Source organism: Diabrotica undecimpunctata, chromosome 1, assembly GCF_040954645.1.
Source record: "Diabrotica undecimpunctata isolate CICGRU chromosome 1, icDiaUnde3, whole genome shotgun sequence".
Taxonomy (NCBI): Eukaryota; Metazoa; Arthropoda; class Insecta; order Coleoptera; family Chrysomelidae; genus Diabrotica; species Diabrotica undecimpunctata.
In genome coordinates this window covers 121,172,565-121,191,293 of record NC_092803.1, presented here as the reverse complement: position 1 = coordinate 121,191,293, position 18,729 = coordinate 121,172,565, and the positions used below count along the sequence as shown (strand labels likewise).

At 32.7% G+C, this 18,729-nt stretch overlaps 1 protein-coding gene across 3 annotated transcripts in view; it reads left to right on the top strand.

The window, feature by feature from the left end:
• LOC140431243 (eukaryotic translation initiation factor 4 gamma 3-like) overlaps positions 1-18,729 on the top strand; it is a 166,901-nt gene that overhangs the window by 17,696 nt on the left and 130,476 nt on the right. The window contains exon 2 of one of the 3 annotated variants that reach the window (XM_072519179.1): positions 18,219-18,271. The exons of the other annotated variants lie outside the window; for them this stretch is intronic. Within the exon in view, the coding sequence (XP_072375280.1) occupies positions 18,219-18,271 (53 nt within the window). The remainder of the gene's footprint in view (positions 1-18,218; positions 18,272-18,729) is intronic. 3 annotated transcript variants of the gene reach the window in all.

Below are 18,729 nucleotides of genomic sequence, written 5' to 3'. Positions count from 1 at the left end.
GAAATAACGAATTGTTTAAAAATGTAGGGTAATTTCCCCCGAGACTTTTGATCGAGTATGAAAAATGTTTAGCAATAGGATGCATTATTGTTAGGAAGTAGATGGATCTCATTTTGAACAATTAATATAAGAGCTGGTTCTTAAATATTTATTAATTAAATGCGAAACTACAATTTTACTACTTATTTAATTTATTCATCAAAATCAGCTGAAACCCAAACAAGATAAGAATCATTGAATAGGTTTGTTCAATACCTTTCAAACGAGATATCACTAGGTCATATCATAATGTGAATATCATAAGGTCTTATTTAAAATTGTCGGTCACAATGCCTCTGTAACGTCATCTATGACTATTACGTCACTAGTTGAGAAGCCTACGTTCGTTTATTTCTTCCCTCCAAATTTCACTATTATAAGTATATAAAGTATAACCGATCAAAATATACGAGGGGGGAGAGGAGTTTTGGCTAGCACTGTATTACAACTATTTGAGGTTCTAATACTGTATTATTTTATATGAACCACAATTAATTATAATGACAATTACATTTTACATTTGTTTTGACCTTTCGATTTCCAATGCGAAATCGAAACTTAATACAATTTTATTAATGGGATACAATATAGAAAATGTAATACAATGATTCTACTAATTTTTATCTAATTCTTAAGATTTTAAGCAGGTAACAGTGGTGAGTACGACTATATAGGTGGCCTAAGCAAAAACAGATTTTAGGATAAATTTTACAATATCCAAAATTATTAATAACTATTCTACCATTGTTTTTCTAAACAGTTTACCTCATTTGCATTTATTCAATAGGTATCTGTTCAAAACCCAGATTATGTATATTTGAATTTCACAATTTACCCGACAGAATTATTTTTACCTGAACCGTTTTCTTAGAATGATATCGACTTTCACCAACAACACATTAAGGAGCGACTTCCAAAAGTTTTATCTTATCTCTCTGTAACAGTTCTTATTAAAGAAAACCCAAGGTCGACCACAAATCCATACCTTTACTTGTGTAGAGCCCACAAATCGAGTTTATCTGGTCTTATGAAAGATAAGTTAAAATAAAAATTCGCAAAATAATTAAATTAGTAGATGAAACCTTTGATTTATTTTACAAAAAATGGATGAGTTTATTTTTTTATCTAAGGGAAAGTAAATTCAGCAAGTAAGTCTAAAGCTGTATATTAGATTCTAAATAATTTAAAATTATATTGGAATATCACTCCTATTTGACCACTATTTCTTATATAAGATACAGTTTGCCATTATGCTTATTTTTGTTTGTCGTTTTGTATCTTACTGCTCTGTGCATTTATATTTTGAACTTCTGTGATACACCCTACGTCCCGATGGTGTTGAGCCAGTACTAATATTTCTACATAATCTTTTCTGTTTTTCCTATGCGCAAGTGTATTTAAATTACAATACATAATATCGTTAACCAACAAGCATGTTTATGAATGTTGTGCACGAATTTTATATTATAGTTTTGGTTTATTGTGAGAGTTTCGGATCAAACTTTTTGGTAACTTGATAAGTATAACTCCAGAAAGAGATTAATAAATTAATTAATAAATTTTTGTGTAAGTCTAATGCACCTGTTAAACATGTTCACGCCGACCTGTACCATTTTTGCAGTTAACTCGAGAGCCGCGCTTGGTCAGAAATGGTAAAGTGGGTATTGTAATTCTCTATGTTCTATATTTTTTACAGGTATTGTCAGAAGTCTGTTATTGGCTGTACGATTGCGATAAATGTGTACTGTAAGATTTAACATTATTAAATATTGATTCTATGTTGAGCAGAAGTTCGAATTTGCGCAATCGTTGTGTTATATACAGTGAGTGATCAAATTATTAGGGCCACCTAGTAAAATTCAATTTTTTTTACAAAAAGGGTCTATAATTAAGCTTTATAATAATATATTACTACGTTTGTTTCCATTTAATTATCTTTGAACACTTTATGAAAGTTCTGTAAATAGTCTGGCAATAGTGACAACACAGCTGGCGTGGCAATACGTGACTCAGATGCAAAAGCCAAAGACATCTCACCAAGGAAATTAGCAGAAATAAAAACTTTATTATTGAACACTGTTCACTCCAACAGAAAAGTAGCATCAATTTCTAAAGTTTCAAGGGCAACTGTGGACCGTATGAAGAAAAAACTTGACGAAAATTTTAATTTGACAGCACGGCGCAAACAAATATGTGGTCTAAATAAAAAAATTACAACACCACGACAAAAAAAAATTGAGTCATTGCCTTGGCAAACAAAAAGCAACCTCGAAAGATTTTAACGAACATAATGCAGGAGTCTGGCATCAATATTTCACCAATGGCAGCTCATCGGCGAATAAAGGGTCTGGGCTGGGGTTTTCAACCTGTCACCCTGCAAAAAAGCCGCTACTCACACCAGTCATTAAGAAAAAAGGCTTCAATGGGCTAAAGATCATAAAGATTAGACCATTCATGATTGGAATCAGGTAAATAACATTACTTAACATTGTTTTCCTTTTATGTATTTACAGTTGATCAATTTGTCCACGATTCCAAAATAATAATAATAGTCAAGGTTTGTTTTTCGGACGAATCTACCATGCAGATCCTCATGGATAGAGCTGAATTTGTGAGGAGGAGACCTGGGCGAAAATACAAAGCGGATTGTATTGTGTGGACGGTAAAGAACCCCTGAACATCATGGATGTGGTCTATCATAAGCAGTCAAAGAACTGGTAGACTCTACATTGTCGAAGGAACAATGTGACAGAACCAGTACTTAAGAGTACAGCAAACAAAAATGCTTCCCTAGGTCCAGGAGTGGTTCCCGAATAAGGGTTTCATATTTATGCATGACTCTGCGCCTTGTCACAAAGCAAACAATGTTACAAAATTACTTGCTGACAACCAGATAAAGGTGCTCGCGTGGCCTGGCAATTGGTCAGATCTGAATCCAATAGAAAATCTTTGGAAGCTCATGAAGAAAGAAATTTCTAATGAAATTATCACCAGAAAGCGCATTTGATCGAGCGCATAATAGCAGTATGGCACATGAGTGAAAAAATTCAACAAAATTACAGTCATTCAACAGTCATTTCTAAAAATGGTGATACAACTAAGTATTAGGCTTAAGGCATAATTTTAAATGTTTTCATATAATAACTTGCTTCTCTTTTAATATTTGTAAACTTTATAAGGTTATAAATCAGAAAAAATAGAATTTAGCACAAAAATAAGTTTTATAACTCAATTACATACCATTATTAAACAAAAAGTAAAATTTTATGGGGTGGCTCTACCACTGTAGTAGGCGTGGTTATAGAACAATCGTAACATATGTCAGGTCCACTCAGTTGTTGTTATTTTTTGTTCACGGATTGAGTTTTCTAATTAAATGATATTCGATATGTATTAGATTATTGTAATACTAGTATAATTAAAACGTTTTGAATTTTATAAAACAAATATTATATAATAGTAATAGTCTCCCGTTTTATATCGCTGTCGCGGCTTTGGGAGTATAGCAGGGTAGTCTGCTATATCTAGGGCCTACGGTATACAAGGAAGGTAACATGGCCAGTGCTACGCTTCAACCGTCTATTATTACCCCTGGTTTTACCCAAGGTACTCATTTTTATTCAGGCTGAGTCGACCTGGGGCCTATAGACATTTTTAAAATGTCTAGATGTTCTTGCCGACGGTAGGATTCGAACTCCGGACCACCGGCTTGCGAGGCAAGATCATACCGCTTGCGCTACGCAGGCCCTTAAAACAAATATTAACTAATTAAAATAAAATTAAATGTTAAATAGGATTTTTAGACTGGTTTAACAATACTTAAATTCATTAAAAGATAAGACACTTTCTTCATTTTTCGGTACATATTATATAAATCATTCTGGATCAAAATACATTCAAAAAATTTCTAAAAACAAAAGGTTCCTTGCATAAACATAATTTATCCATGTATATAATTATTTGTAACAACACCAGTAAATGATGACTGACCATTGAAATAGTCATTACTATTTGTAATGACTATAACCATAGTCATTAGATACTGTATTACCTTTCGCTGTCGCATACAGGCAGGAATTTCTTAACGTTGTTGCCAGCGGCGTTAGATACATTCGAGTATACGTAGACGGATTAAAATTGAAAGTAGATGTAAAATATCGATTGGTTAATGCACAATTATTGTAGTTTGTCACATTAGCACACATTAGATAATAGGATTTAAAAGTTTAAATATTTATAAAAATATTTAAAATGGTGTAAACTGTAATACATTGTGTTAATATCTAATTTTATTATTTTCAGTAAACAGTATCCTAATGGTGTAATTTGTTGTGTGATTAAAAAAATAATCTGTTAAACTAAACTAATGATAAAACGAAACATGCATCAGTATCAATAAGAGTTGCATTTCTATCATAGTTTGCTCACTTGAACTTCAGTTCTCTTAGAAAGTTTCTCATATTTTCGTCTATCCCATTTTAGGAATATATATATATATATATATATATATATATATATATATATATATATATATATATATATATATATTTGTATGTATACCGGTATATTAGGCGTACACCCTTCCGGTAGGGATCTATGGAGGAGTATCACCGAGTTGCAAGCCCTTATCTCGTGCCGTATTGCTCCACTATAGGCCGATCAGACACCAGCGTATTATAGTCTAAGCAGCAGATTCATTCTCTCTTACAAAAACAGTAAGTTCATTTCCGTAAAAAGATTATCGAAAAAAAAATTAAACGAAATTTTTTGGATTTCAGGGCCAAATTCGTGTAACAACCGTAAAATCTGCCCAAAACGGTTTCTTCGCATCACTTGATACACTAATTCATTTACAGTGTCAAGAGAATCTTCTCAATATAGTCTTTTTGCTTGGAAAAACATATCCCTAAATATTAAGATGGTCAGAAAGATATGTATTTTATCACTTGATTTGAGGATCGACACAATTCTTAAATAATGTATATTTGTATGTCTCTGATACTAGAAGATCGATGTCTTCACTATGAAAAAATAGTCCAACATTTCAGAGTGTTTGTTGTATGAATGGTTTTTTATCTAATAATAGAGTTAAGGATATTTTCGTAATTTAGGCACTAAATCCCCCTCAAACCATTGTATCTTTCGCTTCTTTTCCAGGTTTCAGAGTCCATTGTCCAGCTTTCACAGCCATACAGCAAGACATAGAAAACCTAACATCTGATCATTCGGATTCTGAGCTCTAGACTAAGGCCTGATCTTATAAAAAATGTTTTTATGTTCATGCTTTCCTTCCTTGTTGGATTCTTGATAGACCGAAGATTTCACTATGACGAACTACCGAATTTATTATATTTTGTAGTTCTTGTGCGTTGCTTGCTATTATAGAACGGTATCATCAGCGTATTTGATGTTGTGTATAATGGTTCCGTTAATCTCGATTGCAACTTGGACCTCGTCTAATGTTTTTCTGAATATACATTCCGAATACGGATTAAATAATAGCGGTGATAAGACGCAACCATGTCGCATTCCTCGTCGGATTAGTATGTCTTTGGATGTTGTGTGCTCTATTTCAATTGTTGCCGTTTGGTGCCAATATAGTTCTGAGATAATTCGTAAGTCTTGTTCGTCAACTCCAGATGTTCTCAAAATTTCGATCATCTTTTGATGGTTAACGCAGTCAAATGCTTTTCGATAATCAATAAAACATGTATATACATCTACGTTCATGTGTATGCCCGTTTTGAAATCCATATTGAGTGTCACACATCTGAAAAAACTGCCTCATCTGCATGGTTAAATGTATATCGCTTTAGTTATCGCAATAATTTTACAGACAGCCTTTAGTTTTACTTTTTTTTATTAGATTTATTAATTTTCTCTAATGCAAGTTTTCGAAGATATTGCTTGCATAATTTTCTGTATTTTATTTGAATTTGTATTTCTTGTTAGGACTTTGGCGTAAATTATATCGAAAAAAAAAATTATTTACTTACGTTGAACATAGCATGCACAACAAATGTGTTAATAGCGTTATCAGGAATGTACATTAATATCGGAAAAATTCAGTTTATTGAATTTCGTGTTACTATACTGATAGTTTAACTCAAGCAGAACAGTAACCGGCAAAAATAAAAATTTTATTTATCGTACCGGAAAAATACTATTCAATTCTAATGGGACATCCGGTACATTATCATAACCAATAAATGTCTAATATTTTCTATATTATACATGCACTTAAAGAAATATCCTCTTTATAATCAGTTTAATTGCTTGTTATTTGTGATTATCAATGAGAAATGGCCTCAATAAAAAAACTCACGTGTCTGATTTGCAATAGTTTTTGAAAACGCAGAACTTTAAAAATTTTACGTGGAAAATACTATTAAATTGTGACGAAACATCCGGTACATTATCATAAGCAATACATGTCAATATTTTCTATATACAAGAACTTCAGAAATATCCTCTTTATAATCAGTTTAATTGCTTGTGATTATCAATGAGCGACTGTCCCACTAAAAAAACTCACTTGTTTGATATGCAATAGTTTGTGAAGAAAAAGCAAATGTGTATAATTTTAAAATTCTACAAGTTACTATAGATGCAGGATAATTTGTTAGGTCAGGAAAATGATGCGAGGCTGCTATTGAACATTTCATATTCGCTCTACCAAATTTCAATTCCTATACGGTATATTTTTCATTGCATGGGTGATGTGATTGATCCCTGACAATTTTCAGTCACTAGTCTTCCTCTATTGTGTTTATTACATTCTTTCTTTCCCGTTTTCAAACATTTTATTAATTTATTTTGAAAGTAGTTCGTTCGATTAGAAATTCATTGATAAGTCCACTCCATCTCAAAAGCATCTTTGTTTATACGCTGTTACTTCGGTCACGGTCCAAGAGCACTCCATATAATAACACACAGATGATTATCTTAAAAGACATTTTGATGAATGCTACCGATGATTTTTAGTTCTAGTTTTTACTTCCTTCGAATGGCCGCAAAATACCGTTCCAAAGTATGTACGAGGTTTGTCTTTGTTTTGCATATAGCCGCTTAGAGGGCGCCACCAATAAAACCTTTCGGCACAAATAAAACCTCAATATTTTGTTTACATAAATCGAGAGTTTCGTTGCGATACAAGTCGTGTAGATACAGTGAATTTTTGAAATTAGCAAGTCGGTCGAAAAATGGATCTTAGCCGAGAATATTTTCGAGCAATAGTTTTTTACAATTTTTTGGTGAGGATTATCCCAACAGCAATTTCTCGCTGTTTGGGAATGAAACATCATAAGTCAACTATTTTCTGCTGGTATTGCGAATTTCAACGTTGTCGCTTCAGTCTTAGCGACGAATCCAAGCAGGTCCACCCAAAACAACAGTCACACAGCAAAACATTGATGCGGTTCATCAGCTAATTAAAGATAACCGCCGTGTAACATACCGGGAGATAGAGGCATCTTTGGGCATTTCAAAGACCTCGATACAAAAGATCCTACATGAAGAACTGGGTGTTAGGAAGTTGGTTTCCCGTTGGATCCTTCATTTGCTCACAGAAGAGCAAAAAGCGGTTCGCGTCAATTGGTGTCGAAAAACATTGGAAGGGTTCAACAAAGGAAGCTCAAAAAACGTTTACAGTATTGTTAGTGGGGATAAATCTTGCATTTACTCCTACGAACCGGAAAATAAAAGTGAATCCGCTGTGTGGGTGTTTCACGATGGGGAAAACCCAACAAAAGTAATCCGTTCTCTAAGTGTTCAAAGAAAATGGTCGCAACATCTGGTCATGTGACAACAATTGCTTTAGAAGATCGGAGAACGGTTACTTCTGATTGGTATATAACCGTTTGTTCACCAGAAGTTATCATGAAACTCCGACAAAGCAACAGACAACGGCGAATCGTCCTACGACAGGGCGATGCAAGTGCTCACACTGCCCAAAAGACAATAGAGTTTTAAAAACTTCAAAACATCGAATTGTTAAACCATGCACGAATAGCCCTGACCTAAGTCCCAACGACTTCTTCACGTTCCCAAAGATCAAGAATTCAATGCATGGGCAGCAATTCCAGTCGCCAGAAGAAGCCATCGATGCCTTTAAAACATCGATTTTGCAGGTGTTTCAACCGAAGACTGGAATAACTGTTTTACCAATTGGTTTGAACGAATGCAAAAGTGTATCGATCTTGGTGGGACATATTTTGAAAAGCAATAAAGTACTTCTATATATTTTTTTGTCTTTATGGTTTTATGCAAAACTAAAAAGACAACCCTCGTATATGTTGACATTCGTCTTAATAGTTTCTCATTGACGGTAAAAGCTACCGTACACCTTCAATTTTTTTGCTGATTATCAGATTTTTGTTGTGTTGTTGTTGTCTTTTAGGTTATATTTTCTACTAACTTTGTTGTTTTCATTAAGTCTTATTTGCAGTCCCTGCGCAGTATCGGTACAAAAGACTACCATCAGCATACGTGAAAATTTTTAACCTTTCTCCATTTATTAGAATTCCTTCCAAGTGCTCTAGGACTTTTAGAAAAAAATTTTCCACTAGAGACTAAAATATAAAAGATGATAATATAATCCTTGTCCTACTCTTAAAAATTTCCACTTTTGTTTACAGTATTGATTTTGGCTTTTATAGTTTAACAATTTTTGATTTGTAAGTCTTAACGTTAATAATTATTTGATACATAAAACCTCGTCCAACAAAATATAAATAGTATCAAATTTTCGGTAATGACTTACAACTTTACCCCTTACCTCAATATAAATATATACACTAATAATTCGTCCATAAATAGTTGATTCATTTTCCAAAAACGAGAGTATCTCCTTTGACATATTAAGGCCATATTCTATTTCTATCATTCGATAAAGGGGTCTACGACCCTTTTAGGGAAAAGTATTACGTCATCGGGTCATTAGACACAGGGATTTCGGCCCTCGGTAGGCGTATTTACGAACGTGGAGACTATCTGGGGTGGCTTTATATTTATTAGGGAGACGGATATAGCAAACCCTAATCACATTTGTCCTAATGAAGTGTTTTGTTACATTGTTTCTTGTTTTATCAAGTAGGTACGTGGTATTTTGAGGGCTTATGTCACATGCCTGTGTTATGTTGGTGTTACAAAGATTATTTATAGTAGTTGAAAAAAAATGGGGCTGTTAAAACAGTAATCCCTGACAATAAAAAGTAAATTATAAACTTTTGGTTTAACCCCTGTGCCTATGATTATGCTTATTATAGTTTTATCTTGTGCTAATGATACGGCATGTATGTCGTTCATTCTAAAAGAGCATTGTCTCCTTTTAACAGAATTTTTAAATGAGGATTTTGAAAATTAAGGTTTAAAAAAATATCAAGAAAGTAATACATAATCAGGTAATCAAGAAAGTTAAACATAAACTGCACTGTCGAGTATAAAATTAGATTCACCTCGTCATTTAAAGTTATTTTCGAAATTTTTATTTTTTTCGGCTGTAACATAGTTTACTGATTGCTTGAAAAAAGTTGTTGTTTCGATAAGTGTTTACAAAAAAAATGGACTGTCTCTCTCATTCCTAAAAATCATTACAAGCATAGTTTTTCTTCCTTTTGTTTATCTGTTGATTGCAAATTATGACGGCTTTAGATGGCCGAGGTCAACGCGAAACTGCGAGAAACTTAAGTCTCTCGACTGTGCAACAAGTATGACAATGAATACGAAGATACTGGTCGACCTGATTCAAGGCGAGGCAGGACCACAACAGGCAAAAATCGCTTTCTTGTTTCTAGTGTTTTGGGGAACCGAATTGGTCACGGCAGAAATCGAAATAAACTGCAAAAGGTGAGAAATGTAAACGTAAGGGAGTGGAGAACTATAACGTTCTATAATGAATCGCCGTTTTCCGGAGAACTTCGGATTCCCAGATTGAATTTTATACGAGAATATTTGGCTTTTAAAATAGCGGATTTGGGGTGTGTATTGTTTTCAGATGAATGGCGATTCTATACGCTCAGGTCTCAGATAGATATGTAAGAGTGTGGCGAAGACCAGGAGAGAGAAAGGCTCCAGTGGGTATTGCCGAGCGACTTCAATTTATGGTTTGCCACTAAATGTCGTTTTTACTGACAAATCCAGGTAAAAATTGATAAAGTATTATCTCGGTTATAAAGAACAAGCTCCAATTGTACTAGAAATAAATAAAAAACATAAATACTTACTGTAAAACGCAGATGTTTGAATATCAATTTGCCTCTTATTCTAAAAGATCCCACCACACGAGCATACTGTAAATAAGTATCAGTTTTGCTTTCAGAGAGCAGTTGGCAGATTTAAAAAAAAATACCTAAGTTTTAAAATGCATGCATGTTTATGTACTACACTGGAATCGGACAAAAAAAAATATAAACTGTTGTATCCGCATATGGGTAGGTCCATTATATCTACATATGGTAGAGGGTTAAACTTAAAAAATTAGAACCATAAGTTGTTTTTTTTTCTATTTGGATATAATTTTTTAGAGGAATTTCTTTCCGTTTTGCTATTTTTTAGTATCAACCCATTTGTATATTATAAATTTATCCATGGCGGCGAGTAGCGGTCTCACTCTGCTTATCTTAATCGATATTCATTTGCTTTGATAGTGACTTACTTCACTTTTGTAAGAGATATTATTAGTTACAGTTCCCTAAGAACATAGTTACCGCTGCCTATAAAATTATAGTGCAAATGAACAAGTTGATATACTTCTATAATGCACTTTATTAATGAATTACAAAAATATTTTTTCAAAATGCTACAATTCTTTTACAATGAAAGACATATTTAGAGGAAATAATTTCTTAAACAAATATTTTTAATACTAACGAAACCTTGGTTCGTATGTTTTTCCATTGGTATTTTACAGTAGGCTATTTTTAGCTGCACAATTTTAAAATTGTTCGACCATTATTTGCTTTGATTTTCTAGTTCGTTTCTTACTATTGTGTTCTATTATTATTCTCTCTGTGTTGATTCGATTGAATTTCCCAAAATTATTGATTAATATTTGCAAATCCTCACCTTTTTTTCTGGTTGCTTTCAATTTTTTATTTTGTTGATTTTATTTTTAAAATGTATTGTTCATTAACTTTAACAGCCAAGAAAATTTTTTATGAATTTTGTTGTCTAATTTTTATTATAACTCATTTTATTCAGGAATTTGATCTCTAACGCATAGGTGTGCATTCTCATCAGTTTTCAAATTATTTATAGTGATATACATACAGTATATAGTAGAAGCCACAGCAATGCAGTGTTGGTCTTACGGCGCGCACCGATGCGCTCATGTCGGCACAATGGTAGGTGTGTGGTAGTTTGGCGATAGACTGTGAAATCAGGACCGTACGCTTCGTTTCAAAAATCTTTACTCATTAATTTAACTAAGTTAAATAAGAGAATAAACAAAAAAAAACAAATTAATTCTATAAAAAATACCTATAGACATAAAATATCTAATACCTCGTAAATACTTATATACATATATACAAAAAAAATTCAAGTAGTTTACCCTATACGACACGATATATATATATATATATATATATATATATATATATATATATATATATATATATATATATAATACAAAGGAAGATCATAACTGAAATGTACTGTACATACAGTACTAAAAAAACAAATGAGCATTAAATCTGAGATATTTCTCATTAATTAATACTAATCGCAATCCATATCTAAATTGTCCTCATCATCTGAGTCATCTCCTATACTAATTATCACCGGTTCAATATCTTCCTGCAAATTGTCCACCGCAAACATTTTTTCTTCTACTTTTTTGACGTGGTTCACATAATTATGCCACTTCTCTTTAGATACGCGTTGGTAAGCTTCTTTTATCAACCGTTATATCGTTTTTTTCTTTAAAATCGACATTGAAGCCACATACCTTTTCACTTAACTCTTAACTCTTCTTCTTCACGTGCCATCTCCGCGACGGAGGTTGGCAATCATCATGGCTATTCTGATCTTAGATGCTGCTGCTCTGAATAGTTCAATTGATGTGCATCCGTACCATTCCCTCAAGTTACGCAACCATGAGATTCTTCTTCTTCCTACAATTCTCTTGCCCTTCTCTTGCCTCTTAACTCTACACCATCTCAATCGGGTTCAGCTCGCAATTGTAAGGCGGTAGTCTCAAAATCTTAACGCCATATTTTTCCGCAATTGTTTCAATTTTGTAATTAATCTTCCTAAAGGAGGTAATCTTAAAGGTAATCTTCCTAAGGTAACTACTTGATTTGCCTTTTGTTCCTCAATTTTCGCGGGAGTGGTATGACGCGTTATCCAAAACGACAACAACGTTTTCTTTGTCTTTCGGCAAGTTTGGAATTAACGTCTTCTCAAACCATTCTTCATATAGATTCCCGTCCATTTTGTTGTAGTAATCAGCGGTTCCCTTCTTGGCCAAGAAAGTTAATTCGGCCCATGCACAAAACCAGTTCCGCTTCCAGCATAAAGAAGAACAAAACGAGGACCTCTTTGGGTTGGAGCTTTCAGTCCAGTAGAGAGCCATTTTATGAAGGCTCGTGCCCTTTATCCCGTGGATTCTTGATCGTTGTGTCTCATCGGTATAAACAAGGTTTACATTATCCTTCTTCCTCATTGTTTTTATTTGTCTGAGGTACTTGTGTCCCTAGGATATATCTTTTCTTTCCATCATTATCAAATCTCGACTTTTACCATATTCAAAACCCATGTCATTTAGTAGTAGTATTATAGTAGGTATATATTATTTAATAATATGGCAACACAATTATAACGTATTGAAAACTTGGCAATGGTAAATTCCTAACATAGTCAACAAGTGACAATTTTACGATTTTGTGTTGAAACCAACATTACAAATTTGTTTGTGATTTTTTGTTTACAATAAAAATAGCAACACAAAGGATTTGTTATTTACAATACTATTTTCTTTTGTTCAATTTTCAATTAATACCCTATTTAGATATTGGTATTTTGTTTACTATTTACAATTAATTTAGAAAAGCGATAAATATTTGTTTGCAGTATTTACTAGATAAAATATGAGTCACCGAAATGATTATAATTCATTTAATATTATATACTTGGGAATTCACCGCAAAAATAAAGAAATTTTTATGATTTGCATTAGAATTATTCTCTATTTCTCACCCAACAATTTTACACTGCAATTACCTTCTATTTGATCAGCTTTATTAGTAGTTATTTTTTGAGTGCAGGAGAGACATTTCTTTTCTCTTTTCCATTATGTGGAAAATTCTTCAGTGGTGATTTTAGCTGTGTATAGGCTATCAGTATTCTTCGCTTCATATATTTTTTAAGTCTCCAGCTTATTTAGCCTTGTTAAATCATAGTCCACACCAAAAAAAAACATGAGTTTATCTCTAATAGAGTTGTAGGTTATCTCATTTTTCGTATTTATTATCATTTCACTTGTTTGCTTATATTGTAATATATTTTATACTCTTCTCACACTCAAAAGTTTCGTAAAAGATGAAAAAATTAAACGTGATAGACTTCCTTGTTTAGTTTGTCGATTTTAAATTGGAATCAAAAACTCACCGTTCATGCAATAAGCATCCTTTATATAATACCTACGAATATAAGTGCACTCGAAAGAATCAGAAGTTTCATATAAAATTCAAATAGTTCAAACTCATAGGCCCCTTTTAATGCATGCGTTTTGCGTCGCCTATCTCATAGCGTTTCGTCGCCTATCGCATGGTGACAAAAAACGCGGTTTTTGTAGATAAGCAAAAATGGAACTTTTACTTTTATTTGCTGAGTGTTGCTTTAAACATTTCAACATGCCGAGTGTTATACACTTGGCATACAAATATAATTAACAAAAAACGCCAAAGACGTTGGAGTGTTCTCTTAATAAATAGTGCAAGAATCCTATGAGGCACTTATAGATGAAGAATTCGACAATGATAAATAATACTTTACAAAAATTCTGCATACAAATCACTGCTGTCACAGTGGCGCCTAATAGACACAGTGGCTGTTCTTCTTCTTCATATGCCTTCTCATCGGAATTTGGCAACCATCAACTGAATTTCTTTTCTATCTTTTGCTAATCGTACAATCGTGTTGGCCTCCTTGATATCGAGCTATATGTGTAAGTTTCGCAGCCAAGAGAACTTCTTTTGTCCTTATCTTCCTTTGACCTTTCCTTCAACGATCAACTGCAGAAAACTATACTTATCGTTTCTAAAGATATTTAACACTCAACACTCGATCATTTGATACTCTCTCGTTCCATGGTATTTTAATAACCGCCGGTACAACCACATCCCAAAAAAATCCAGACGTGACATGGGTCTTGCTTTTAACATCCAACCCTCAACTCCGTACAACAGTACGTTGAATTTAAGAGCACGCTATCGACTAGTAAGACTCAGGTCTCTATTTCAGAACAGTGCTTTCATGTTGAAGAACGTGCCCCTGGCTATTTCGATACTAATTTTGACTTTATCATCAGGATCCCATTTATCGTATAGCTAGCATCCCAAGTACTTAAATCTCTTTACTCTTTCTATGTCCTTAATTACTATCCGCTCTCTGACATTGTCTATTATCACGGTTGCTGTTAACCATGAATTTTCTTTTATATTTATTTTAGAACACTATTGGTCTATGTCTACGTCTTTACCATCTAACCCAATTTGTTTGATCAAATGCCTTCTCATAATCTATAAAACATGCGTAAACATTCCTCTACTGATCGAGTCTTTTTGGATCAATATTTGCATTGCGAATAAAGCATCTCTGGTGTCCATACCATTTTTGAAACCAACTTGGCTTTCACTTATGTTTCATCTTTCTCCATAGCCTAGAGTGTAGGATTCGTTGAAATGCTTTTAGTGAATGGCACATAAGACTTATCAAAAGGAACTCGTTTCATTTTTTTGAGTTGGATTTTTTAGATAGCGTGACAAATGTAGATTGAAGCCATTGGTTGGATATCTTTCGAGTATTATATTCTGTTAAAGAACGCCATTACAAGATTAATACTTTCCTCATCCAATAGTTTTAGAACTCAACACTTAAATCACCTGGATCAGTCGGTTTTCCGTTTTCAGTTTTTTCCAAAGCTTTAATTAATTTTTCTTTAAGTATGATAGGCCCGTCTAACTCACTATCTGATTGTTCTTTTGGATCTCGGATCATCCGCAAAACCTGCTAAACAGTGATGTCAGCGTTTTTAGGTTGCCCAATGTTTCTATTACTAATTTTTCTCGAAATACTCTTACCATATTATTTTGCGCTCTTTTATCAATATAATAATTATTCCATCCTATTTTTCTACTTTGGATCCATGTGATAATCGGATATAAATTTCAATTCGAACATAGAATTTTCACGGCCGCATTGTCCACTTTATATAATTTTCCTTTGCGCGCTGCCAGTATCTCATCCATAATTAAATCAACATTTACTCGCGCTTTAATAGTGTTTCTTATAAACGAGTTTGATTGTTTTAATTAAGTTTGAATTATATTTTTTTAATTAAATATTGAACTTTTTATGAAACTTTTTAGAGTGCGATTTTACGTGTCGGCTGTTTATATAGTATTCTTATTTCAAGCGGTGACACTTGATTTTTTGATCTGATTTCAGTTTAAAATAGTATAATTTTACCAGATTAAAAGTTTTTGTAATTGTTAATAACTGCTTAGCAAAATCTTTGATATTTTCTATTAAATTGTTAAGCACATCTTACTTAATTTGCGTCCAATGTTGAGACGGTAGGTACTTAATTTGTGAAGATTTTCAATATGTATATGATGCTTTTGAAATCGATTCTAAACATGCCGAATACCAAGTCCGTTTATCTATTAAAATGTAACATAATTCATTCATAATGGACAAGTTTTCTTGGCTAGGGCAACGAGTTCTATATGATAATGGATTGATTCCCATACGTTGATCCAGATTAGAAATATCCATTTTTCATTCCAATTTTGATGTAATAGATTCTAGAGCTTAAGCTAGTTTTAGCATTTCTGCTCCAAGGTGAGTAGAACTCTTCTTAAAGATTTTGACCACAAATAGACATCATAAAGTATTCGATATATATTTTCTAATGAAATCGTACTTCTTGGCACGTTGAAAATATCTGTTTCCGTTTAATCGTTCCCTTTGAATGATTAACTAATCGGGAGACTATCCTCTGCTACCTCAAAAAGATATTTTGTATGTTGTGTGTTGTGACTTTCGGATAGGATTTAGCGCCAGTTGGTCGTGCCGTACTTTATTGGGCACTTTTTCTTTTCCTCGCTGCGCGGCAGAAGCTCGCTCGCTCCTTTTTTTTATGTCCTTGCTAAGCGGTTTTTGTTTGTTTTTACTCCATTTTTGCCTCAGAGGAAACTAGAAAACGAATGGTTACTTTCAGAGTTATGCATACCGGGAAAAGGCTAATGAACTAATTACTATTAATTTTATTTTGTGAATAAATCACAATTGAAGACAACTACTTTACTATGCCACATGAAAATAAAGCAAAACAATATTAAGGCTAATGAAATCTGGGTACCTCCTAGTACCCGGAATTAGGCCTTTGGCACACTTGGTCGTGCTCACTTCACGACTCTGTGAGTATGAAGAGTCTCCCCGGCAACTAAGAGGTCTCACAGCTGTAGGGCTGTACAGCAGTAATTACTTATCACGGCCCTAAACTATAAAATTCTGAATACACTGTAGATTCTTTCTATGTTCTTTACAATTAAGAAACAGACAGAACATACTTTTCAGATTACTATCATTATAATATTTTTCATAAATTTTTCGAATAAAAACCCTTACTGGCTTTGTTTACTTTCAACTGATCTAAAATTAACTAACTTTATTTGACGAATGTTATTTGTGTACCTACAATATCCTTATTTTTGACGAGCAGTTTATATGAAAATCAATGAAGAATTAGCGAGTTAATTGGTATTATAGTAGAAACGTTTAAAATCAATTAAATGTGGCGAATTAATCATAAAACAACACAAACCCTTTACTAAAATATTGCTTTTGGTGTTTTTAATTATCTTTCATAGCTTTTCACCAGGGTTTGTCAAATACAAGTTTCTCTGTGTTTTTTGTGTTTTTATTTAATTCATTTTACTCCATTTTATTGTTCCATTCTCTCCAAAGAAGAGGCTCACCCATTGTATTCTTCTTTATTTAATGAAACTGATTGTATTCTTCTTTATTTAATGAAACTGATTGTGGACAGTATGCTTCGAGTTGATTAGTCATTGATATCTGTACTGTAATGTATTTTTTTCCAAAAAGCTTTTCTTTCTCAATCTTTTTTTATTCTAGTAGGCAATGGATTTCAATATATTTTTTTCGATTTGATTGTATTTTACTCAAAAAATGTACTGTATAAGCACATTATACAAGTTTATTTCATTTCGCTGCTTTCTACTGGAATTTTTCCTCCTCTTCAGTATTCTCCCGCCTTATTTTCTTTTTTTCTTAATACAAAGCATTACGTACAATTTTTTTTTGTAATTTTGTCGACTCGTAAAGTATACATTCGTTATTTTTTGTACGAATTCCTGAGTACATAATTCATATTATAGATTCTAGGTAATCTGTTTATGCGGTTAAGTAGATTCCTATTATTTAATCGGTACATTTATACAAATATTTAAAATCTATGTTTCTGTTCTATAGCTTGTATCCAATATTTTTGTACATAAAGTTTTTATAAAAATTATTACTTATCAATCATAGTTAGACAATTTAGAATTATACAAAATTAGAAAGTAGTAATGTTTAGAAGCTATACAAACAAACACTAATCCTTCAGGTAATGACTTTCTTTTTTGGAAGGAACAGGCCAACCCGGGTTTATCATTAAATGTACACACAATTCCGCGGAATCTATTGTCTTATTTTATGACGAAGTACTATTAAAGCATTATTTTAACCTGAGCGGGGGTAGACAAATTTTAGTATTTATAGAAAATCAAATGGTCATTAGATTAGTTTGTTAAAATTTTCGAAAACTACCGGAAGTTTAAAATAAGAGTGAAACCATTTTACTGTGTTTTTCGGTATATACCTATCTATTTGGTGAATGTTTACAATTGTGATTTTGTTGAGATATTTTCCTTAATGTGGGAATTTAGGTACCAACCCATACCGCAGCCAGTCCCAGGAAACGAATATGATTATAATTATAGTAGGTATCGTTTCCATAAGTTTTACTTTTTGATTATGAATATAAATATGTTAACACTGATTTGAAGTTAAGCATTACTTTTTATTCTTAATATTTACAGCACTATGTTTTTTTGCCTTGAACGCAGATTTTAAGTAGATTATTGTTTTTAAATAAGTACACTGTGAAAGCGTTTTTTGTCTCTCCTTTCAGAAGACAACTATATGCTATTTTCTGACCGTGAATATTTAAATAGAAACTTTTTTATTTCCTGGGTTTGTCGGTCTGTTGTAAATAAAACTACTTAACTATTGCTTAAACGTTTCGGCAATTTGACATTTTCAATAAGCACTTTATTTTATAAACATTACATTATACAATTATATTACACTTTTTATTTACACTTTTTAAAAGTTTAACGTGGATTAAACAATTGGTATCTGACATTGACAGATGACATCTGGCAGGTATCTTAAAAT